The 25957-nt window shown below is 42.1% G+C and overlaps 1 protein-coding gene across 1 annotated transcript in view; it reads left to right on the top strand.

Annotated features, from left to right (window-relative positions):
- The window catches only part of CLIC6 (chloride intracellular channel 6), a 28402-nt gene extending 3052 nt beyond the window's left edge, over positions 1 to 25350 (top strand). The window contains exons 3-7 of the mRNA XM_072936018.1: positions 19051 to 19160; positions 19993 to 20118; positions 21429 to 21535; positions 22675 to 22856; positions 25035 to 25350. Of these exons, the coding sequence (XP_072792119.1) occupies positions 19051 to 19160; positions 19993 to 20118; positions 21429 to 21535; positions 22675 to 22856; positions 25035 to 25196 (687 nt within the window). The 3' untranslated portion in view covers positions 25197 to 25350. The remainder of the gene's footprint in view (positions 1 to 19050; positions 19161 to 19992; positions 20119 to 21428; positions 21536 to 22674; positions 22857 to 25034) is intronic.
- The last annotated feature ends 607 nt before the right edge of the window (positions 25351 to 25957 follow it).

Raw genomic sequence — 25957 nt, 5'->3', positions numbered from 1 at the left:
TTTGGAGAACCGTCCCAAATTTTGGCAAGGCTGAATTGACAGTCAGTAAAGAGCAGCACTTGGAATTGTCCAGTTCGTTTGAAGGGAAGATTTGGGTTACAGGGAAATGGGAGGGGGGAAAAAAGGGGGTGGTGGGGGAGAAACTAAAACTAATTTCTGGTATTTTATTGAGTAGAGCTTTAGACCTTAATATTCTGTGCCTGGGATCGCACCAAAATCCCTGAGATTGGCATGGGAACAGCAGCCATCCATAGAGTCTTTATAAATGGGGATTTTCGCTGTGTGAGGTGATTTCTTCCCTCTTCTCTGACCCCTCTGGACTAAAATGTGGAGCAGGGTGGGATAAACATAAAGCTAAGGAAATAAACCTGGGGAAGCAGAAGGCATTTGGGACATTCTCCTCCACAAACCATCCCATCCTGTACCTCCTGAGCTGGCTGAGGCTGCTTCTGCCAGCCAGAATTCACACTGAAATTAAAATTAAAATCATAAAAATAAAAATAAAAATAAAAATAAAAATAAAAATAAAAATAAAAATAAAAATTAAAATTAAAATTTAAATTTAAAATTAAAATGTGATACTTTCCACTTTATGGGAGGAAAACATGGCCAAAATGAGAGAGCAGCCTAGAGAATAAGAGCATTTGTTGTGACTCTGTGGCCCCGAAATATTAGGATTAAACATGGGCTTTGAAAATATTTGTGAATTAATAAAGGCACAAGGAGAAAGGAGGAGCATTTTTGTGATGGGCTTAATATTGGTAACTTAAGAATGCCTAGAAAACAATCCAGCTGCTTTTCTAATTATTTCTGTATTACAGAGCTTGAGTATTTTACCTCACCTGGAGCTGCATTTTTGTAGCTGGGATTAGATTAGTTTTTAGGCAGAGGCTGGCATGAGTTTCTCCAGGAAAAGGGAAAAAAAAACCCAAAATGAAATAAAACTGGAGAGCTCAGAGTCTCCCCAGGCACCAAGATGGCCATGCCACGGTTTGATAGCACAACAGAAATAGAGAGAAATGTAAAAATAAATCCCAAAGAGGGAGAAAATGCACAAGAAAACAAGACAGGAACAGTGCTGGAGGAATCCTGGCAGTTCCCTGCTAGGGAAGATCATCCCAGGCCAACATTAAAACTCTCTGGCGGTGATAATGTTCTAAGGAGCATCAGCCTCAGGATAAACCCCCAGGAAGAACAAAACACCAGAATTCCCTGGAGCCTTTCACTGGGTGCTCCCTGATTGCCATTAGCCCCTGGATAAAATAGCATTTATTTCATTTAGATAACAACACCCATTATCCAGGTGTTTGAAAGGCAAATATTCCCAAAAGTCACCCAGATATCCTTTCCTTGGGAATTCAGTGTCCCTGGTGCTCTCTGCTCCTCAAGGGCTTTTCCCCCTTCTGCAGCAAAAGCTCTTTATTGATCAGAAAACTTCTGCAAATGTCAGAATTATATATATATTTTTTTTTAACCATTTGAATATACTTGAACTCTCACTAAAATTCACTCCATTGATTTTAAGCAACGGAACATTTATTTAAGACTTAAGAGCTTATTTTGAAATTGAAATTGCTATCTAATGATGTATTGATGGAAAACTCAGCAGAATCACAGCTGCAGATTTCAGAATTCCAAAGATTCCTAAGGATTTCTCTGTCCCACAAACACTTGGCCAAACAACCCAGCTGGAGCACAAGGCCTTGCTCATCTCCCAAAACATTTCTCCCTCAGTTTCAGGGTTAAATGGATTTTAGTCAAAGCTGACCATGAGCACAAGGTAATGGATTTTATCCAAGGAAAAGCAGGGGGATTTATCCAGTTTGGTGACATTCCTGGTCTCTAAATCATTGATCTCCATTCAGAAGATGATTTCATTCCCATCAGAGACAGAGGTTTCCTGCCTGCAGCAGAATTTCCCTGAGATATCCTTGAGTGACTTTACTCAGGGTTATAGAAAGGGCTAAAAAATGAGAAAGGAAAAGCTCTGCTGGGAGGGCAGAAGTGGGAACTCCAGAGGCAGTGTGCCCAGCTGGAAGGGGAATGGGGGCTTCCTACCAAAAAAAAAAAAAAAAATCTTATTTTCTCTGATGTGAGGAATCTGGGCCTTAAATAGAACTCAGATGATGAAGCAGCAGCTGAATTTTGGGTGCTGTAGGTAAGAAATCCGTGGGCAGCAGGAGCTCCTCCCTTTCAGAGGAGTCTGGGCTGCCCCTGGTGCTGGGTGTAAATATTGGGATTGTCATCTCTGAGGAGGTGTTGCTGCTGAAAATGGTGATTTTTCCTCCTCAGCTGTGGGAGCCCAGAGCTTCCCTCTGGCAGGTTTGGGACCCTGGCAGGGGTCAGGAACCCCCCTGGACAGAGCCCCCAGAGACACTGGCTGTGATCTCTGCCCATGGAAAAGAGTTTTCAATCTTACAGGATGAATTACCAGCTCTGAGTGTTTGATATCAGTAATAATTAAGTGTGGCACAGGTGCAAAAGTAAAATTTTAGGATTTTAGATGAGGGGTCCAAAGGGGACAAGATGGAGGAAATTGGGTGTGCCTTGTCCTTTTTCTCCTTCTTCATGCCCTCCATGTTTCACTGTGGTGTTGGCATTTTTCTGTTGGTTCAGGCTGGGGACACACTGTCCAACGTAGGTGACAGATATTGGCACGTTATTGTAAATCCAGCACAGGTAGTTTGTGGTATTTAATGTTTGTACCATCCCACTGAGGGCAGAGCCTCACACGCTGCCCTGCAGGACAGAGCTGCAGATCTCAGCAAGGGAAATGAAGGATTTATTTCCCTGTGCAGAAACCTTGTCTGCAGCAGAATTTCCCTGAGGTATCCTGGAGTGACTTTACACTTCTTGTAACTTGTGCAGAGTTACAGAAAGGGCTGAAAAACGAGAGAGGAAAAGCTTTGCTGGGAGTGCAGCAATGGGAATAATTCCATCCCTGCCTGCAGAGGCAGTGTGCCCAGCTGGAATGCGAATGGGAAGAAAATAAGAATAAATTCCCATTTGTTCCCCCAGCTCCACAGGATGGGTTCTGCTGCTCTCTCCTCACTCCCCCTGTTTGCCTTCAGGAACACAAATAATCACAGATATGATTCTCTGCAGGTGCTTTTATTGAGAGCTCTGGAAATCAGGGGCACAGACCCAAATCTGACTCTGACACGGCTTTTGAGCTGAATTTATTTTATATTCTATCCTTATATAACTTACATAATAATATTAAACTTATATTGTTCTATTGTATACATTGACTTCATTCAACCATGAGATTCTCGTGATCTTCCTTAGGCCCCGACCACAGTTTCACATGATTATTCTTACGATTAAACAGTAATTATATTTAATTACCAAAGAATCATCACATCTAACAATTATATCATTTATCATGTACTATCATGCAGAGGTGCAGTTCTAGCAAGGTACAAGGCCTACATATACCCGGGGTATTTATTTTTTCAGGGCCTACTAAGCTTAATTTTCCTTTTAACCCTAAATCCCCATGATTTTAAACCCCTTTTACTATCACCTCCTTTTCTCCTTCCTGAGCTCCACTCCTTGGACCCCCTGCAGGACCTTGTCTAAGGTGCCACATCACTGCTACTTGAAAAAAAGCTAAATCTTAACCTTAAAAATCTTTTTTTTTTTTTTTTTGTAAGTGGCTTCCCTCCACCATTCCTTTGGATATTTTCATTTGTAACTGAGAGTTTTGCTTTTTTAATTGAGGGGCTATGAAAGCTTTGAGCTGGGGACAAGGTGGGCATGGGGCCCAGCTGGGACTCCATGGGCTGGGAGGGCTTTGCCAGCCCCAGGGATTCTGGGGTTCTGTGAGGTTCTGCCCTCTCACAGCCCCCTTTTCATATTTTTTTTTTTTTTTTCAGCTGGAATATGGTAATTCCATGTTCCCTAATGCAGCTTAAGAAAAGCTGGCATTACAAATTCCCTTCATAACTCTCTGGGTTGTTGTTGGGAGTGCTGGGGGCACCGTGAGCAGCAGTTTCTCTGGAGGCTGGAGTGAGATGGGCTTCAAGGTTCCTCCCAGCCCAAACCTTTCTGTGGTTCTGGCATTCCAAGGGTGGCTGAGGGAGCTGGGAATGGGCTCAGCCTGGAGAAAAGGAGCTCAGGGGGGACCTTCCACAATCCCTGACAGGAGGGGCAGTGAGGGGGGTCAGGCTCTGTTGCTGTGTCCCAAAAAGAAATGGCCTCAGATTGCACCAGGGGAGGGTCACACTGAAGATTGGAACAAAATCTTTCCCTCTGAAAGTGGCCAGGCTTGGGATGAGCTGCCCAGGGAGGTTTGGAGTCACTGGAATTGTCCCAGAGGAGTCTGGATGTGGCCTTGGGGACAGGGTTTGGGTGATGCTGGTGGGGCACTGGGTGGCACTGGGTGATCCTGAGGGGCTCTTCCCACCCTGATGATTCTGGGATTTACACAACTGACAGACCAACATCCTTTTCCAGACTGACATAAACAAACAGAAATCAGTGATCAGAAATACCAAGTTGCATCTAAGTTATTTTTGTGTGATTTAGTCAGAATCACTGGTTGGTTTGGGTTGGAAAGAGCCTCAAATCCCACCCAGTGCCACCCCTGCCATGGCAGGGACACCTCCCACTGTGCCAGGCTGCTCCAAACCCTGTCCAGCCTGGCCTTGGGCACTGCCAGGGATAAGGGAACCACAACCCCTTTGGGTAAAAGCTTCTTGGAGTGCTTTGGAAGTGTTAAATAATCTCTGTGTGCCCCCAGAACTGTTCAGGGCCTATCTCTGCTCATTCCCAGGGCCCATCTCTGTGGTTGGAAGGCTGCTTTTAGGAGAATAAAAAATTAAAAAAATGAAAAGAAAAGAAAAGAAAGTTAAGGTCTTCACTTCAAAGCTTCCTGGCCCTATTCCTATTTTTATTTCCTCCCAGCTGAGTGCTGCAGTAAAGCCCCACACCATGTGTTCTGCTTTAAGCACAAGCTTAAAGTCACGTGCAGTGTAAGCCCCTCATTAGGCAGGGAACCCTTTCCTGACCCAGGGCACAGTTGGATTTGGGGCTGGCTGGAACCAGCAGAGTCTCCTGATGAGATCAGCCAGCTGCCCAAATTCCACCCGTGGGGCCTCTGCTCCTGAATTTTGTCTTTATAAACCCACTTTTTGCCTGGCAGCAGCACGGAGCAGGTCAAGGGTGGGAATGCTCCTTGGCTGCTCTCTGCCCTCATCCCTGCTGGAAATCCAACTTCTGTCCAGGGAAATCCAACTTCTGTCCAGGGAAATCCAACTTCTCCCCAGGGAAATCCAACGTCCCCCCAAGGAAATCCAACTTCTCCCCAAGGAAATCCAACTTCCAACTTCCCCCAAGGAAATTCCCCCAGGGAAATCCCACTTCCCCCAAGGAAATCCAACTTCCAACTTCCCCTCAAGGAAATCCAACTTTCAACTTCCCCCAGGGAAATCCAACTTCCCCTCAAGGAAATCCAACTTTCAACTTCCCCTCAAGGAAATCCAACTTCTCCCCAGGAAATCCAACTTCCCCCAAGGAAATCCAACTTCTCCCCAAGGAAATCAAACTTCCCCCAAGGAAATCCAATTTCAGCCCCAGGGAAATCCAACTTCTCCCCAAGGAAATCCAACTTCCCCCCAAGGAAATCCAACTTCCCCCAGGGAAATCCAACTTCTCCCCAAGGAAATCCAATTTCCCCCCAAGGAAATCCAAATTCCCCCAAGGAAATTCAACTTCCCCTCAAGGAAATCCAACTTCTCCCCAAGGAAATCCAACTTGTCCCCAGGGAAATCCAATTTCCCCCCAAGGAAATCCAAATTCCCCCAGGGAAATCCAACTTCCCCTCAAGGAAATCCAACTTTCAACTTCCCCCAGGGAAATCCAACTTCAACCCCAGGGAAATCCAACTTCTCCCCAAGGAAATCCAACTTCAGCCCCTAAATCCTGTGGAAAAGCCTCAGCCTTGCTTGGGAACCACCCTGGGATTGTTCCTCTGCATGTGGGATGTGCTGCTGGTGGGACTGGGTGAGCTGGAGAATTTGAATTTCTGTAGAGGAATAACAAACCAGGCTGGAGAACCCCTGGCATTCACAAATATAAAACATCAGAGCGTGGGGAGTGATTTTCTGGAAAGTGATTTAACCAATTAGTTGGAAAATATAAGTGTACTAAAATCAAATTATTAAAAACATCAGGGGAAACTTTGGAAAGGGAATTCTTTAAATAAAAATTTGTAGTAGAAGGTGTCCCTGACCATTCAGGGGGTTGGAATGAGATGATCTTTAAGTTCATTCCAACCCAAACCATTTTCTCATTCCATCAGTGCAATTTTTATGGAAATACCAGTGTGAGGCCTTTCTTCCACTGTTGTGAGGACCATGAAAATCCATATTTGTTGGTTTAAATTCTGTCAAGCAGAAGTAAAAATGGAAGGTCTCAGTAAACCCAGGATTTTTCAGGATGTTTATTCCTGGTGATGCCACCTGGACTTGCAGTTTTAGAGTTTTTAACCAGAGAGAGACCGTGGGAAATAGATTTGTAGAAGTGTTAAAATTTTTATTTTTTAAAATTTTTTTCTGACCCCATCTCTGTGTCAAAAATAAATATAATCTGACAAATGACCCCTCCTCTTCAGAGCTGGGAAAGGGAATCAGGAAGAAAAAGGAAAAACTAGAGTTTATGGAAGGGGAAGTGAAGGGGTAAAGAGAGGGGAGTATAAATACAAAAGTATAAATATAGTATAAATATAAGTATAAATACATATATTTATATATGTATTTATGCAAGTATAAATACAAAATACAAAATACAAAAATGGAGGAGGATGAGGCCTGTGTGAAATTCAGAGAAAGAAGAACAGAGGAGGAGGAACAACAAAGTGTCCCAAAGCAAGGGAATGGGTTCTAGGCAGGGAAGAGGATACAGGAATATTTTATCATTTCTTTCCTCTTTAAAATCTTATTTCTCAAAACCCATCCGACAAATTCAGCAGTTTCACTCAAATAAAAAAAAAAAAAATCCTAAACCTATGAGAGACAAGTAAAACAAATAAAAGTATGAGAGGCAAATTTGGAACTGGGGATTGTGAGACTGCTGGTCAGACCATGCCCTGGAAAATCAAGATTAGAAAAAAACATTTTTTAAGGCTGTCCTGAACTGATTGAATGTCATAAAATCACTCCAGAACTGTTCGAAAATTTTTATAGAAATAGCCTAATTTTTTTTTAAGTTCATCTGAACATCCCTTAGGATGGAGACTTCCACCTGTGCCATCACACAGTTTATTTATTTATTATTTATTATTTATTATTTAATTATTTAATTATTTAATTTATTTATAATTATTTATTATTTATTATTTATTATTCCCTGTGTTTTCCCTGGGGAGGTCCTACAGCTTTTTTTTTATTTTCCTTGAGGTTTTTGGGGCACTGCCCACGGAATGGGCACGGCCCCAAGGCTGCCAGAGCTGCAGGAGCCTTTGGCCCAGGGTGGGATTTTGGGGCTCTGGGCACAGTTGGGGTGGCACTGGGGGATCCTTGGAGGTCTCTTCCAGCTCAGGACATTCCCTGATTATTTAAAATTTAATATTTTGTCCCCCTGAGTCTGCCCCAGAGTGGGAAGGTGACCCAAATCTCCTTGCTGAGGTGATAAAATGTCCCCCTGTGCTAAGCCCTGTGTGCATTTCCATTGGCAATATCTGATTATTTCCTGATAAAAAACTCAGCACAAGTGACTCCGTTCCACTTACTCACTGTCTCAGCACTGAAAGGTTTTAATTCCTTCCTAAAAATAAAAGTTTCTCCAGGAAAACAGCTTCCACAACCTGGCTGGAAGCAGAAGGACAAAGGTGGAAATTTCCCTTTTTGTTTCATTTCTCCCCATATGCTGCAATTTGAGCACCTGTAAGAATATTGCAAATATTCAAAGTGGAGTTGTCAGAGACCAAAGCCAAAAAGCAGAATGGGAGCAGTGAAAGCAAATCCTTCCCTGAGTTATTCAGATGGGGCAGTTACAAAGGAGTTAAACATTGATTTCAGGGAAATTCCCATTTGTGTCCTGGTCAATCATTGACATTTCCCTGCTGGCTGTTTTGGAAATGACTTTTAAAAGCTCTTAGAGAGGAGGAGCATTATATAAATAAAAAAATTTCTTTTTTTTTTTTTTTTTTTGTTTTGTTTGTTTTGTGGTGTTTTGTTTTGTTTTGTTTTGTTTTGTTTTGTTTTGTTTTGTTTCATAATGGGGCAGATGAAACTCAAAACAGACTCCAAATATACCCAAAAGAGTTCAATATTTTGAAACCTGTGGTAAAAAACCACCAGCAAAGCCTCAGCTCCCTCTGCCAGGAGCTCTGAGGATTTGGGATCTCAGGGACAGGAAGATCAGCCTTAGATCCAGTGGGGTTTCAATTTCATTCCTGCAGTGATTCATTAAAACCCCTCTTTTAATTAGCAAAGCTCTGTTTCTCCTCATTTCCCAAAGAAGTGAAGAGCAGGATGGAGAACAGCCTGGAACTGGGAATGGAAATTCAATTTTATTCCATTTTTACATGTTCTTAGAGGGCATTTCCCACTGAAGCTGACAGGGTTTATTTTATTCTTTCTGCGTGGACCAAAACATCACATTTTATTCAACTTCCATTCTTTCTATTTTATTCTTTGTTCTTTCTATGTGGACCAAAACATCACAAATTATTTGAGGTGAAAAAAACTCCCCCACTCTTTCAATATTTCACTTTTACCTCTTGATTTAAATTAGGGATATCATTGGTAAAGTATTTTCTACCTGAAACTGCACAAATGAGCTTCTTTATCTTTAGTATTTTTTAGTATTCTTTAAGTAGTCTAACTATTCTTTAATTCTCTAGTATATCTTGTTTATTTATTTATTGGTTTCCAGCACAAATCACAGGTGTTTTATACATATAATTTATATATACAATTTATATATATTGTTTATATATATAAGATATATCTATTGTATATATAAATTTATACAATTTATATGTATTATTCCATATTATATAAAACTTGTTATTATTAACAAATTAACATATGATTATTTATATTATAAATTCATATTAATTTCATAATAATCTTATTCATTATAATTTATTTTAACAACTTATTATTAGAATACATATACTATTTATCTGTATGAATGATTATATTACATATAATTTATGATTTCAGTTTTTACTGAATTTTTTACTGAATTTATTACATATAATAAATTACTTATAATCAATTTTATTACATAACATTTATACACACATAAAATTGATATGCATATCAATTTATAAATATAATTACAAATAATAAATATCAAGTATAAATACAATTTTATAAATATAATTTCAAATAATAAATATCAAGTATAAATACAATTTCATAAATACAATTTTTTTAAAATATAGAATTATTTAGGCAGTTTTTAGTATCATTTTTAATGCAGTTTTTGTGTTTAGCTTGAAGCAGCCCAGCTGTGGGGCAGGGTCAGTGTAAATGCAGTGTAAACCAGGATGTATCACAGAAATACCCTTTAATCCACAATAACACATTCAGGAGTATAAAACCCTTTTTGTTGAGGTAATTCCCTGTAAGAATTTCCAGAGGATGTGAGGTTTTTTTGTCCCCAGGTTGAGCTGCCCCCCGGCCATGTCATTAAGTGGGAATTAGGAATAGCAGGGAGGGATTAAACAGGATTCCTGTGCCAGGAGAAATGGGAAATGGCATTTGGGCTGCCCTTGTGAGCTGGGAATGTTCCCAGCATTTTGGGCAAATTTGGGAATTGCTGCGAGATCCAAACCACTGACCTGGAACTGATTTGGTTCAAGGACTCGGGGTTTTCTTCCACTCCTGGCAAAGGCTTGAAAATCATCCTGAAAATTGGAATAAAAGACTGGCTAAGGATTAAAAGAATGATGGGAGCAGGTCTTGGATACTCCCAGGGATGGGGCAGCCTCCCCACCCTCACTTTTAGGAGGAATTTCCTCCTAAAAAAGACAAAAATTCATGATCATCACCTGCTGGAAAAGCAAAGAACGGTGGGGACTCCAATCACTGCTGGTTTCAGTGAGACACAAACCAAGGATAACTGAAAAATGCAAATCAAAAATCACAAAATGGCAATTACTGTAGGAAAACAGCTTCCACAGCCTGGCACTGCTGCTGGAGGCTGAGGGACAAAGGTGGAAGTTTCTCTTTTTGTTTTGTTTCTCTCCATATGCTGCAATTTGAGCACCTGTAAGAATATTGCAAATATTCAAAGCGGAGTTGTCAGAGACCAAAGCCAATAAGCAGAATGGGAGCAGTGAAAGGGAGAAGGATGCTCCCAAAATGGGCAAAATTTTATTTTAAATCTGCTGAAGTGCAGCTCAGGTTTTTCAGTCTTTCAGTCCACAATTTATTTTCCCCATTTATTTTGCCATTTCATTTCCCCTGCACTGCCCCAAGCTCTGCTAAATCTCATAGATACTGCAGTGGCTTTTAATGCAGGTCTAATGTAGGGAGAAAAAAAACCTGCAATTTGCATTTTGCCTTTGTAATTTCATTGGATTTTAGTGATTAAAAAACAAAAAAAATGAACCTGTGGCTGGAAACTCCTGTGACACCACGAGGGGCCTGGCCCAAGGCAACAGCAGTGTTGTAAAACCACAGAATTTGTTGATATTCCTCTTTTGTAAAGAGTGCCTTCACACATAAATTTAATATTTAATCTCTTAATTGTAAATAAGGTGAATATTAGTGAACCAGAGCCTCTAAAAATGTAAGACAAGACATCTGACATTTTAATTTTCACCTGCACTCCCTTGGTTTTTGCTCACTTTACAGAATTATCATTTAATAATTCATTTATTTATCACCATTATCAGAAGTGGAAGGGTGTAGAAATACTGGGCAGGTTTTAATATCAAAATCAAATTTAAATGGGCATTTGATCTAAGCAACAGGACTGAGTTTGGGTCTTTTGTTTCTCATTATTTATAAAGCAACAGGCCGCAGGTAGAAAGTTGAGTGCCACAAAGTTGCTTCTCAATGGAGGAGAATTTCTCCCTCTGCACCAAAAACATTTAATGACTTAGAGAGTGATGAAGTTAATTTCTACAGTAATTACTCACCCAGCAGCCCATGGGCAGTAAATAAAGCAGGGGGAGAGGAAAAGGCTTTCCCTGCCCTGAGGCACAAGGGGAGAGAGGGAGCGGATCCAGAGGGAAAATCCTTCCCTGGGAGGGTGGGAGGACCTGGAATGAGATTCCCAAAAAGCTGTGGCTGCCCCTGGATCCCTGGCAGTGCCCAAGGTCAGGTTGGGAGATGTCCCTGCCATGGGATGGATGAGTTTTAGGGTCCTTTCCAACCCAAACCATTCCATAATTCTGTGAAATTACAGCTTCAGCCTCATTGTCCTCTCTGTTGTCTTGGGAGAATTAGAATTTCCAGGTGGATGTCACCCCCTTGAGCTGTGAGCACTGCTCAGTAGATAAAAACAGGGCTGAGGGTGATATCCCATAAATATCCAGCACATTTTTAATCCTGGACCATTCCATAATTCTGTGAAATTACAGCTTCAGCCTCATTGTCCTCTCTGTTGTCTGGGGAGAATTAGAATTTCCAGGTGGATGTCACCCCCTTGAGCTGTGAGCATTGCTCAGTAGATAAAAACAGGGCTGAAGGTGATATCCCATAAATACCCAGCACATTTTTAATCCTGGACGTGGCCTGAGGGCCAGGAGCATTCAAAGAACAATTTCCAGCTGAGAGCTTTATTGAGAGTCATGAAACCTAAAACAAAATAATGGCAGGGAACTGACTCCAACACTGCATGAAAGCAAGAATATCCAATTCCAGAAAGCAAAACAGAATGGGAAGATTAAAAATGTAATTGTTGGCTGTTAGGAGATCATCCATGGCCAGGAAAAACCTGCCCAAAATTTAAAATGTGAGGGAGGAAGGGTTCCCTTATTTCCCTTATTTCTGCCCTGTCTCACTGAGGTCCTGTTTGGGATCAATCAGCCTTGAGCCAATTCTCCTGATCCTGATCACCAGCAGCCAGCCCAGCAGAGTCCTGGGCTCCTAAACTGTGCAGGTGTAAAGTGAATTAATTCCACTCATCACCTTCAGTGTAAAGTTAATTCCACTCATCACCTTCAGTGTAAAGTTAAATCCTTCCATCACCTTCAGTGTAAAGTTAATTCCTTCCATCACCTTCAGTGTAAAGTTAATTCCACTCATCACCTTCAGTGTAAATTCCTTCCATCATCTTCAGTGTAAAGTTAATTATTTCAGTGTAAAGTTAATTCCACTCATCACCTTCAGTGTAAAGTTAATTCCATTCATCACCTTCAGTGTAAATTCCTTCCGTCACCTTCAGTGTAAAGTTAATTCCATTCACCACCTTCAGTGTAAAGTTAATTCCACGCATCACCTTCGGTGTAAAGTTAATTCCTTCAGTGTAAAATTAATTCCTTCCATCACCTTCAGTGTAAAGTTAATTATTTCAGTGTAAAGTTAATTCCACTCATCACCTTCAGTGTAAATTCCTTCCATCACCTTCAGTGTAAAGTTAATTCCATTCAACAACTTCAGTGTAAAGTTAATTTCATCCATCACCTTCGGTGTAAAGTTAATTCCATTCATCACCGTCAGTGTAAAGTTAATTCCTTCAGTGTAAAGTTAATTCCATTCACCACCTTCAGTGTAAAGTTAATTATTTCAGTGTAAAGTTAATTCCACTCATTACCTTCGGTGTAAAGTTAAAGTTAATTCCACTCATCACCTTCAGTGTAAAGTTAATTCCTTCAGTGTAAAGTTAATTCCTTCCACCACCTTCAGTGTAAAGTTAATTATTTTAGTGTAAAGTTAATTATTTCAGTGTAATGTTAATTATTTCAGTGTAAAGTTAATTCCTTCCATCACCTTCAGTGTAAAGTTAATTATTTCAGTGTAAAATTATTTCCTTCCACCACCTTCAGTGTAAAGTTAATTATTTCAGTGTACAGTTAATTATTTCAGTGTACAGTTAATTATTTCAGTGTAAAGTTAATTCCTTCCATCACCTTCAGTGTAAAGTTAATTCCTTCAGTGTAAAGTTAATTCCTTCCATCACCTTTGGTGTAAAGTTAATTATTTCAGTGTAAAGTTAATTCCTTCCACCACCTTCAGTGTAAAGTTAATTATTTCAGGTAAAGTTAATTCCATTCATCACCTTCAGTGTAAAGTTAATTCCTTGCACCACCTTCAGTGTAAAGTTAATTATTTCAGGTAAAGTTAATTCCTTGCATCACCTTCAGTGTAAAATTAATTCCATTCACCACCTTCAGTGTAAAGTTAATTCCTTGCATTCCCTTCACTGTAAAGTTAATTATTTCAGTGTAAAGTTAATTATTTCAGTGTAAAGGTAATTCCTTCTACCACCTTCAGTGTAAAGTTAATTATTTCAGTGTAAAGTTAATTCCTTCCACCACCTTCAGTGTAAAGTTAATTCCTTGCATCCCCTTCACTGTAAGTTAATTATTTCAGTGTAAAGTTAATTATTTCAGTGTAAAGTTAAAGTTAATTATTTCAGTATAAAGTTCATTCCTTTCCTCCCCTTCCCTTGGTGTCTCCTTTAGGCTCAGCTTTGGCCAAAAGCCTTTAATCCACCCAGAGTTTTATAAAAACCCTCCCAAAAATCCTCTGGCATTCCCACTCCCCTGGGAACAGATTTTCTGTTTGATTTTAAGCGAGAAGCAGATTTTTCATTCCATTTTTCCTTCAGCACTGAGTTCACAGTGCCTGGATGCTGCTCTGAAGGAGAAAGGAAAAGGAAAATTTGGCTTTTCCTCTTCCTTGGGACAGGGAATGGAATTCCCCCTGGAAATGCCCAGGCCAACTTAAATAAATAATTATAACTAATAAAGAAAGAATAATAACTTATAAAGAATAATAACTTATAAACAATAACTTATAAATAAAAATAACTGTATTGGAGCATCCTGGGATAATGGAAAGTGCTTATTAAGTGAAAAAAATGAAGGAAAAATCCCTTTTTCCCTTTTTTTTTTAAAACATGGGGGTTTTTTTCTGCTATTTGGTTGAGAAATTGGCTGATTTTAGATATATTGGGTATTGGTCGGCAGGCAGAGCTCTGGAATAATAAGTTCAAAAGCTTTGGAATAATAAGTGGCAAAACTGGGATTTTTCTCCCTGAAAATGTATTTTTAATTGCTGCTGCTGTATCTTAAAATTCAGCCTGGAATTACAATTTCAGCATCTCAGGTGCAACATTTCAGGCCCAGTAGGTGGCATCAAAAGGGTTCTGTAAAATTCAGGGTTTGGGTGTTTGTTCTCCAGCCCAAGGCCATGGAATAAAACCAGAAAATTCCAGGTGATCCCTTCCTGACAAAAAGCTTTGGATGGGATCTGACCCAAAGAGACCAGAACATAAAATGCTAATAAGTGCATCAGAGTTGCATTGAGTAGTTTTAATTTTTATGGCATTTTTAACAGCAGTACTGTTGCCAGACAGAAGTAATTTTGAATTTTTAAAATGTTTTATATAGCCACTATATAATTTCAATATATTTTATATGTATTTTTTAATATTGCTGAAACAGGAGTAAATGTGGTGGGGTTTTCATTGTTTTAATAATGTTGTAATCTGTAGAAACGCTGTACAGTCATCAGAAGTTTAAAAACCATTATTTTGTCTTATATTTTTCATGTGTTATTGAAAAGAAAGTGTTAAGACAAACCAGTAGAGCTGCAAGGTCCTAGAGAGCCTCTTGCTTGGCTTGTGAAAAATGTCATTTTCATCTATATTTTCTTCTCTTGTTGTCCTTTATATAAAAATATATTAAAAAAAGATAAGCAACGGGCTGCAGGTAGAAAGTTGAGTGCTACAAAGTTGCTTCTTAATGAAGGAGAATTTCTCCCTCTGCATCAAAAACATTTAATGACTTAGGGAGTGATGAAGTTAATTTCTGCAGTAATTACTCACCCAGCAGCCCATGGGCAGTAAACAAAGCAGGGAGAGAAGAAAAGAGGCTTTCTCTGCCCTAAGGTGGCAGAGATATATATATTTTTGTATTTTTAAATATATATATAAATAAATATATATGTAAATATAAATATATAAATATATAAATATAAAATAAAATATTTGTAAATAAATAAATATATATAAAATACATAATTTCTACAAATTTAGATAATTATTTATTTATATCTATACTTTCTATATATAAAGTAGAAATATAAATTTATCCTGTAAAAGTGGTCAGGCCTTGAGACAAGCTGCCCAGGGAGAGCAGCTCATGTAATTTATAATAATTTATATAAACTTATTTAAATAATATCTATATTTATATATAAATATATTATTATATAAATTTAGACATTTATATATATATACTTTATACTTTTATATATATACTTTATATATATAAAGTAGAAATAAAAATTTATGCTATAAAAGTGGTCAGGCCTTGGGACGAGCTGCTGAGGGAGTGCAGCTCATGTAATTTATAATAATTTATATAAATTTATATAAATTATTTATATATATTTATATTTAAAAATATATTATTCTATAATATATATGAATTATATAAATAATAGACAACTTATATAAAATATAATTTATATAAGTTTATAGATATATATTTATATAAATATAATTTATATAAATTTAGACATTTATTTATTTCATATATATACACTTTATACTTTTATATATATACTTTATACTTTCATACATATACTTTATACATATATATATATAAACTTTATACTTTTATATATATACTTTATATATAAAGCAAAAATAAAAATTTATCCTATAAAAGTGGTCAGGCCTTGGGATGAGCTGCCCAGGAAGCTTTGGAGTCACTGGAATTGTCCCAGAGGAGTCTGGATGTGGCCTTGGGGACAGGGTTTGGGTGATGCTGGTGGGGCTGGATTGTTGTAAATGCTGAAATGCTGATGTGTGACTCCAGTTCAGAAGGCTGAATGATTTCTTTATTATAACTATACTATAATACATTAATTTATTATTTAAAGGAGATACTAAAACTATATACTTATTTTTCTAACTGCCATATCTAACTCATAACTCATGACCCTCTCTGAGAGCCCAGCCCCAGGTGGGTTGGATTGGCCATCAGCTCAAACAATCCTCACCAGAATCCAACCAAGCAACACCCCAGGGAAACAATTCTCCAAACACATTCCACATGGGAAAAACAAGGAGCAGAAATATAAATTGTTTTCTCTTTCTTCTCTCTGTGCTGCTCTATGAAAACTCCTGAGAGGGAGAGAAATATGCTCGCCACACTGGATGGTGCTGAAATGTTTTTCCTGCCTCAGATTCTGGGATCAGCCCCAACTCCTGTGCTGGTATCCCCAAATTCCCACAGGATTCTCCCGGCACAGCTCTCACCCTGCGGGTGTCACTGAGCCCGGGGCCTCTCCCTGTCCCTCCCTCTGTCCCCGATCAGGATTCTGATGACAAACATCTCCCTGCATCCTGAACAAGAGGAAAAACCAAAACCCCACAATTCCCGTAAGGATTTGTAGGGACGGTGTGTTTATTACAGCACTGGATGTGTGTGGGAATCATTCCCCTTCAAAGCACATGTGCGCCCCTGAGAGCTCCTGATCCTTTTTTATTACCCTTTACTAATTTCCATATGTATAGAGTTTCATTCTGATTTCACTTTACACTTACAGCTGGTTACACTTGTACTCAGTTTTTGTCAGAAAGTACAAAAAGAATTCCTGGGTCACTCTGCGCTGTTCCTTTCAAGGTTTGAGGAGTCTTTCTTATCTCTTCAGCTTGGAAATTCACGTTCTTTCTCCTCAGCTGGGGCAGTTTTGTTAGTGCTGCAGAGTTACCAGACAAACAGCATTATTTTATTTATGTTACCAAGCTCAAAGCAGCACACATCACCTAAATCCAAGCGGATTTCTACCCTGTGACATTTCCACTCTGTCTCAATCCTCGGGAAGACCTGCCCCAATGGGGTTGTGGAGAGCCAGGGAAGCCCACCCTGTCCAAAACCTATATAGACCCCTGACATTTCCTATTTTTCCTCTTTTGCCCCACTCTCCCATGGACACCACAGAATAAAGAGAGCAGTACCAACTTCTCCTGGGGTGAGAGCCTCTTTTGAATATTTTTCCCCTCTCCTGATATTCCTCCCCTCACAACCCCTTATCTCTGAGCTAGTTGAGTTATTCGGGGGCTGCGTGAGGGGGGAAACTACATTGGGGGTGCCCATTCCCATCATTTTTCCCTCAGGGTGGGTAACACCTGGCACCAGAGGCAGGATGAGACCAGCTGGAGCTGAAGCCTCCATTCTAAAGCCATTTCAGGCTCAATTTTCCAAGATCCAGAGCAGGTTTTGTGTCTCCTGGCAGCTGCCCGGTGCCACAGAGCGCTGCTCTGAGTGGGAGGAAAGCCACAATGGCAGCTTTTGAGCAGCTCTCAGCTTTGCCACCTACAAACCAAGGCTTTCCTGACAGAAACAAGGCTTTACTAAGCCCAGCTGGCCCAGCATTTTTGAGAATTCTCATCCCCTGGCAGTACTGGAGCACGGGGGTTTGTCCAGGGAGGTTCCTCAGGTTCAGAGGGAGAACCAGAGAATTTATCTAGCCCTGGCCATGCATCCCTCGAGCTCCTGCCTGCCCCAGGCCAGGCCCTTTTTTCCAGCCATCGAGCTCTTTGTGAAGGTGAGCACTGTACAGTTGTGTTTGTTTATGCAGGAGTTTTTGCTATATTTGAAATTTGTTTGGTAGCACTGTACAGTTGTGTTTGTTTTTATTTGAGATTTGTTTGGTTGCACTGTGCAGTTGTGTTTGTTTATATTTGAGATTTGTTTGGGAGCACTGTGCAGTGTGTGTTTGTTTATGCAGGAGTTTTTGTTATATTTGAGATTTATTTGGTAGCACTGTGCAGTTGTGTTTGTTTATGCAGTTTTTTGTTATATTTGAGATTTGTTTGGTAGCACTGTACAGTTGTGTTTCTTTATGCAGTTTTTATTATATTTGAGATTTGTTTGGTAGCACTGTGCAGTGTGTGTTTGTTTATGCTGTTTTTGTTATATTTGAGATTTGTTTGGTAGTACTGTGCAGTGTGTGTTTGTTTATATTTGAGATTTGTTTGGTAGCACTGTACAGTTGTGTTTGTTTATACAGGAATTTTGTAATATTTCAGATTTGTTTGGTACCACTGTGCAGTTGTGTTTGTTTATACAGGAGTTTTTACTGTATTTGAGATTTGTTTGGTGTGTTTGTTTATGCAGGAGTTTTTGCTATATTTGAGATTTGTTTGGTAGCACTGTGCAGTTGTGTTTGTTTATGCAGGAGTTTTTGCTATATTTGAGATTTGTTTGGTAGCACTGTACAGTTGTGTTTGTTTATACAGGAGTTTTTGCTGTATTTGAGATTTGGTAGCACTGTGCAGTGTGTGTTTGTTTATACAGGAGTTTTTGCTGTATTTGAGATTTGTTTGGTAGCACTGAGCGAGGGGAAAAGGACAAACAGAACTGGTTTGATTCATGTGTCTTTTTGGGTTGTAAGGGCTGCAAACCTTAATGAATTAACCTATTAACTGTGAGACACTTGGGTTTTAATTTTTCTGCCCCAGATTGAATCTAAATTTTAAAGGGTTTAAAAATGAGAGCCCTGATCTCTTGCAGAGTTACATCGAGTCTCCCTCAGCAGCACCTCTGCAAGACTTTGCCTCATTTTAACAAAGTCTCTTAACAAATTGCAATATAAATTACCTGAGAGCAACACTTCTGTGGCCACCTTCTCCAGGGCTCCCAGAACCCTTTAGGTTGAAATTCTTAATTAATTGATTTATTCTGCTTGTTCCCTTCAGTGCTTTACACATCACATCTTTTAGGCTGGTAAATATTTCTCTGTTCCTTTCCTGTGGTCATAAACTGATTTAACTCATTTTAATCTTGCAGTGACTCGTGCAGATTTATGTCCATATAGACAAATGAGGTGGAGGCTGTTTCCTTTGCAGGGACTGCTGTGATTTACACACAGATATGTTTATAATTTGTAATTTTTCTAATTGTAGGCTGGCAGTGATGGGGAAAGTATTGGGAACTGCCCTTTCTCTCAGCGCCTCTTTATGATCCTGTGGCTCAAAGGGGTCATATTCAATGTCACAACCGTGGATCTGAAAAGGTGAGATTGTGGCTTTTAATCCTGACATTTTAACTTTGCAGCACAACTTTCCCAAAACTTTTTTAAAAAGGGTTGTGGGAATCCAGAGCTTCCCTCTGGCTGCCCTGGCAGCTCTGGGACCCTGGCAGGGGTCAGGAACCCCCCTGGACAGAGCCCCCAGAGACACTGGCTGTGATCTCTGCCCATGGAAAAGAGTTTTCAATCTTACAGGATGAATTACCAGCTCTGAGTGTTTGATATCAGTAATAATTAAGTGTGGCACGGGTGCAAAAGTAAAATTTTAGGATTCTAGATTAGGGGTTCAGAGGGGACAAGATGGAGGAAATTGGGTGTGTCCTGTCCTTTTTCTCCTTCTTCATGCCCTCCATGTTTCACTGTGGTGTTGGCATTTTTCTGTTGGTTCAGGCTGGGGACACACTGTCCAACGTAGGTGACAGATATTGGCACGTTATTGTAAATCCAGCACAGGTAGTTTGTGGTATTTAATGTTTGTACCATCCCACTGAGGGCAGAGCCCCACACGCTGCCCTGCAGGACAGAGCTGCGGCAGGGCAGCAGAACATGTTAGAGATAAACAGAATAAACAACCTTGAAACAGCACAGACCAATTATGGCTTCTTCTTTGGCAGCGGGGCTGACAGACAGAGACTTTCTACAATCTCAGAATCATCAATAGCTCAGATTCCAACACAGGGTGACTCTTTTCTGCCAGGCTGGGAGAGTTGGGTGTGTCCAGGCTGGAGAAGAAACGGTTCTGAGGAGACCTTAAAGCCCCTTCCAGTTCCTCATCAAAAGGAGGGAGAAGGACTTTTAATGGCTTTTTCTTTCCCAGAAAACCTGCGGACCTGCAGAACCTGGCCCCGGGCACCAACCCCCCGTTCATGACCTTCGATGGGGAAGTGAAGACCGATGTCAACAAGATCGAGGAATTCTTGGAGGAGAAGTTGGCGCCGCCCCGGTACCGCACTCCCAACCCTCAGGGCTGCACGGGGGGATCCCAGGGCCTGCTCCAGCTCAGGGGTGGCTTTGGAACAGAGCTGGAGCTGGGGTCTCACTGCAGTGTCCCCAGGCTGTCCCCAGGTCATGGCTGTGCTGCTCCCACTGCTGTCCTTCATCCCAAGCTCACTGCTGGGTCACTCCCAGGGCACGGAATCCATCCTGTGGATGATGCTGTTCCCTGCTCTGACTTGGCTCACTTGAGGCTCCCCTCTCCACACCACACAAATCATTGTGCTCCCTGGGAGCAGGGAGGGGGAAGCTCAGGGTGACCTCGCTGCTCTCTAAAACCACCTGAAAGTCACTGCAGTGAGGTGGGGTTGGGCTTTTCTGCCGTGTCCCAGGTGAAGGGATGAGAGGAAATGGCCTCAGGTTATGCCAAGGGAGGTTCAGATTGGAAACTGGGAAAATGTTTTCCCTTCAAGAGTGCTCAGGCATTGGAATGAGTTGCCCAGGGTGGATCAGCATCCCTGGAAGTGTTCCAGCCATCTGGATGTGGGACATGGTTTGGGTGGGAATGGTGGGAGTGGATGGTGTGAAGGTGTTTTCCAACCTGGTGATTCTGGGATTGTGTGAAGCTGAGGGCACTGAACACCTCAGTGCTGGGGCTCTTGGAGTGTCCACGTGGGTCCACCAGGCTGCACATGAGGGTCTGAGGTTTGGATTTGTCCTCCCCCACCCCAGCAGCCCTTCCTACCTCACCCCAAACCCCTCTGTCCCTCCGTTGTCCCAGCATTGTGTCCCCTACCCCAGAGACCTTTTCTCCTCTGGGTATCAATCCTCTCCCTGTGCTCCCTTCTCAAGCAGGCAAACTTAAACCAGGGAAGCAGCTGCTTGCTTTAATTTTTCCCCATTTTTTATCCATCCCTGGCAGCTCCAGCTCCTGGAATGGCTGCTCTCAGATTGCTGATGGCCAAATGGGCTGGGCCAGGAGCCCGAGAGGAGCAGCAGCTCCTGAGAGTGGGGATTATCCCTCCACTCCTCCTCATGGCAGGAGCCACATTCCAGACAGCCTCACCTCTGGAGGAGAAAGCTTGGAAGACACTCTGGGGTGTTTGAGCAATGTTTGAAGCAATAATCATCATTTCCCATTGCCCTCAGGATGAGATTATTTATGTAGGGTTTAAAATAAGTGATTTTTAGTTTAGGATGGTTCCTTTTGAGTCCCGTGTGGCTGTATGGGGTCACCCTACCAATAAATGTGTATTAATTAGTGGAGACAAAAATAAAGAATAATTGGGTCACTTCTTTTTGTTTCTCTGAACTTCTCAGGTATCCCAGACTTGCACCGAAGCACCCCGAGTCGAACTCCGCAGGAAATGATGTCTTTGCAAAATTCTCTGCATTTATAAAGAACCCGAGAAAAGATGCAAATGAAAGTAGGTGCTGCAGTCCTGACATCAGCCCTGGGAGGGAGAAACCAGACCTGTGCAGTTGTAGGACACTGCTGGAGATGTCCCATTTGCAGCTCAGGTTAAAGTGATATTCCAGAGTGTGGAGGCTTTGGAAATCTGTGCCTGTTCCCTCCTTTAATGGAGGATTCCAAGAGTTGGTGGAAGCAGATGGTGCTGTCACCATGGCAGTACCAATTCCAGCCTCTCCTCACTCCTTCAGCCCTGGGATCTGCCAGGCTGCACCTTCTGCACAGCTTTGCCAAAAGCACAGCCCTCTGGAAGTGAGGGATTCCCTATTTCCATAAATAATGAGGACTCCAGCCCCTTGGCACGTCCCTAAAGCAGCACACTCATGAGCACCATGAATGGCTGGAGGAAGGCAGAGTGAGATGAAATATTAGGGAGAAATCCTTTCCTGTGAGGGTGGTGATGCCCTGGCACAGGTTGGTTGTGGTCTCCCCATCCCTGGAAGTGTCCAAGGCCAGGCTGGATGCAGCTTGGAGCAGCCTGGGACAATGGAAGGTGGCCCTGCCATGGCCACTGGGTGGGCTTTGAGGTCCTTCCCAACCCAAACCATTCCAGGATTCTGTCTCTGTCCTTCAGCTCTCAGGCCTGATCCTTGGGATGGCTTTGAACACCCCAAAGTGGCATCCCAGGGACTTGCTGTTGTCACTGCAGCTCTGCTGCCATTCCTGGCTTTGAACAGCCCAAAGTGGCATCCCAGGGACTTGCTGTTGTCACTGCAGCCTGGCTTTGAACACCCCAAAGTGGCATCCCAGGGCCTTGCTGTTGTCACTGCAGCTCTGCTGCCCTGCCTTGGGCAAGCACTGGCCCTGTGGCTCCCGTGTGAAGGCAGGGCCAGGCCACGGTGCCAAACCCCACCCCACAGAGGGGTTTGAGGAGCCATTCCTGGTAGCACAGCCCCAGGATGGTTTTTCCCAGAAGTCCCTTTAGCTCCTTAGAGCCCTTATCCCTTATTAAGGGTTAAGCCTAGGATGAAGGAATTGCAGGAGCTGGCACAGGCAGATGGCTGGGCTGGTGCCAGCAGACAGGATGCAGGAGTCGCTTGGTGTCACAGGGACCTTGGTACTGGCTCCAATGATCTTTTTATTGTCTTAACCCAGATTTGGAAAAATCTTTGCTTAAAGCCCTGAAGAAGCTGGACAACTATTTAAATAGCCCCTTGCCTGATGAAATGGATGCTTACAGCACGGAGGAGATCACTGCTTCCAGCCGCAAGTTCCTGGATGGAGATGAGCTCACTCTGGCAGATTGTAACCTCCTACCAAAGCTCCACATAATCAAGGTTTGCATTTGCTTTTTCAGCCTCCTGGGGAGAAGAGAAGCACAGCAGCTGAAATCCTTTCCTAGATTGTGGAAACACCACCCCCTCCCCCCCCAAAAAATTCGCTTGATGGAGAGATCCTTAAAAAGTTTTGTGCTAGGATTGAGAGAGGGATGGGACTTTTGTTTTTTTGGTCTTCAGGTTGTTTTTAGTTTTTCTCTTATCAGTAGTTTAGTACGCTGTCTGCATCTCAGTGTGTGAAGAGAAAGACACCCAAAGTCACCAGACACACAGGTTCAAGGTCTTTTAAAGCTATTTGGTCCAATCAACTCTTTAGATGAATTTATATCCTTCTACCAATAACTAATCATCTGTCTGTTCATGTAACATCTGCATTGTGGCTCTTTCTAACCAATCACTCTGTGCCACCAACACTGCAGGAAATGGAGCAGATGAAGAACAGGAAGGAGATCAGACAATGCCCCAAATTCTCAATGTTGTCTCCTGCCCACCCCCATACTAAAAACCCACAACTCCAAGTTTTTCACCCTGTGATAAACTCTCTGCTATCTGTTTCACACACTCGTAGATTCCAATCATTCCCAAAGTCTTGGAAGCTTTCTTCATGGACAGAGGTTAAAAGCAGGGTTGCCCTGGGGGTCAGGACTCCTCAAAACAAGCAGAGAAATATTCCCTGTGCCCTGGGCTCCAACACTCGAAGCAGAGGGATCCTTTCTCTGTCCCCAGGGACACTGGGGCCATTTCCTTACAGCACAGCCAGGGTGATCCTCACTTTGCTGCCTGCAGGTCTGGAAGAGCTGTTTCATAGCTGTGCTGTGACTGCAGTGGCTGAGCTTCTCACAGCCACGAGGATGAAATGAGTGCTGGGTTCAGGGCTGCAGAGAAGCGTTCTCATCTTTGCATTTCACATGCAAAGTGCACGTGGCCACAGCCAAGGAAGGTGACCTTGTATCATCCATCCCAATTTCTGTCTCTCCCATGTTTAATTTCCAATTCTGACAGGGAATTCTCCACCCACTGCCTCCCAGGCAAGGCTCCCAGCCTCCTCTTGCAGAACTGTGGAGCATCCACACAAACCTGAACAGCTCCAGTGGCCTGGCACTGGTGTTGTCACAGCCCAGAAGGCTGGAGAGGGATTTTTCACAAGGACAGGGAAGAATGGCCTTGAGTTGAAGGAGAGAAGGGTTAAATGGGGTATTGGGAAGGAGTTCCTCCCTGGCACAGGGTGCCCAGAGCAGCTGTGGCTGCCCCTGGATCCCTGGCAGTGCCCAAGGCCAGGTTGGACACTGGGGCTGGAGCAGCCTGGCACGGTGGAAGGTGTCCCTGCCATGGCAGGGGTGGAACAAGATGATATTTAAAGTCCCTCCAACCCAAACCATTCAGTGATTCTGTGATTCCACTCTGCAAACCTCTGGAAGAGAAATGACCACACTGGAATTCCATTTGTTTTCAAACAACAAGGCCACTTCAGGAAGTTTCCTGTCAGACTCCCACTCTGTCACAGGAAGAGGGGATCCAGTTGCTTTCCAACACCTCCACGAGTGAAAACTTTGCCCAGCCATCTCTGGGCTGATCCTATTGCAGACAGCAGCCAGGGATGAGCCCTGTCCCATGGCAAACCTTGGGAAGCAGCGGGGCCAGCACGGGGGAGAATCCCCTCACTCAGGGGAATGTCTGGAGGAGGACACAGCAGGAATGTCACACTGCCACATCAGCCTTGCTGCCTGCAGGCTGGGATTAGGGCTCAGCCAAGAGTTTTTGTCCCCTATCATTTGAAATTAAGGGTTTTAATTAATATTTTTTTGTGTTTCAATTAAAGTTTCCAAGTGTGTGTCAGTTTATTAATGTAGATTTGTTCTGTTCATTCCAGCTTAAATTTGCTGATTAACCTGAATCTTTTCCAGTTTGTTCTACTGGTCCACATGGCTTTGCATATCTTTAGTATGATATAGATAAAAATAGAGCTATAGACACAAAACAAATCCTTTACAGGGAGTTCAGCAACTTTCTCCTTTTTATGTCTTTCCCTTTTCTTTGCCCTTGGTCACCAACAACACCAGACTCACAGTGCAGGAATGAAAAATGGGCATAAAGAATAGGCTTGGGATTTTGGGGGTTTTGCAGATTATATGTGTAATGATGTTTTTCTTCTTTATCCGTTTTTTCTTTTAATGAAAGGTCGTTGCAAAAAAATACCGAAATTTTCACTTCCCACCTGAAATGACAGGGATTTCGAGATACTTGAAAAATGCATATGCAAGAGATGAATTTACAAACACGTGCCCTGCTGACCAGGAGATTGAATATGCTTATTTGGATGTGGCAAAGAGAATGAAGTAACCAGAAGATGCCTCTGTTTGTTGCTTCTGTGATGGGCAACAGCCAAGCTGGAAAAGCAAAAACCAGCAGAGATTCTGTGGTGTGATTTTAAGTTCTGCTATTGGCCAATCCTTTTATAATGATTGTATTGCAATATTTACTCCTTTTTAAATTACGTGTGTGTGTGTGTGTGTGTTTGTGTGTCTTGCACACTGGAAATCCGGTTGTCCATTCCAAGGAAAAGGTATCCATCAATGGCAAAGATTTGGAGGATTTAGGGAAGCAGTGTAGGTCACACACTTGCAGCAATACCACAGATGCAGTGCTGTATTTTGGGAAGAATTTGGCCTGTTTGAACACTTTGAGCCTGCCCTTAGTGTTCCACACTTCACCTTTGACTGGATGGTTTCTGTTTGCTTGACTGCCCTGACCCAGCAGCCCCTGACAGACCCAGGGGACAGCCCAACCTGCAGGTGGGAGCACACCTGATATCTCCCAGGCCTTTCCTCTGGGCTGGAGCCCTACAGGGCAGCTCCACCATGAACAATTCCTTTTCCCATTGCAGGAGTCTGCTTTGGTGTGGAAAAGACAGAAAGAAAGAAGTTTTCCTGCCTTCCCCTCTCTCAGGGCTGCAGAAGTTCTCAAACTTCCCTCCTGCTGCTCCCACAGAGAGAATGCTGGCCTAGGGACTCTCTGCTGTTGGATTGTGGGCACAGGAGGAGGGAGACACTTGTTTGTCCCTGTGGACACAAGAAATGGGCCAACATCCAGTCCCAAATATT

This window comes from Taeniopygia guttata, chromosome 1 (genome assembly GCF_048771995.1).
Source record: "Taeniopygia guttata chromosome 1, bTaeGut7.mat, whole genome shotgun sequence".
In the NCBI taxonomy this organism is placed as follows: domain Eukaryota; kingdom Metazoa; phylum Chordata; class Aves; order Passeriformes; family Estrildidae; genus Taeniopygia; species Taeniopygia guttata.
The sequence above is the reverse complement of the archived record's forward strand: the minus strand, read 5'-3'. Positions and strand labels throughout refer to the sequence as shown.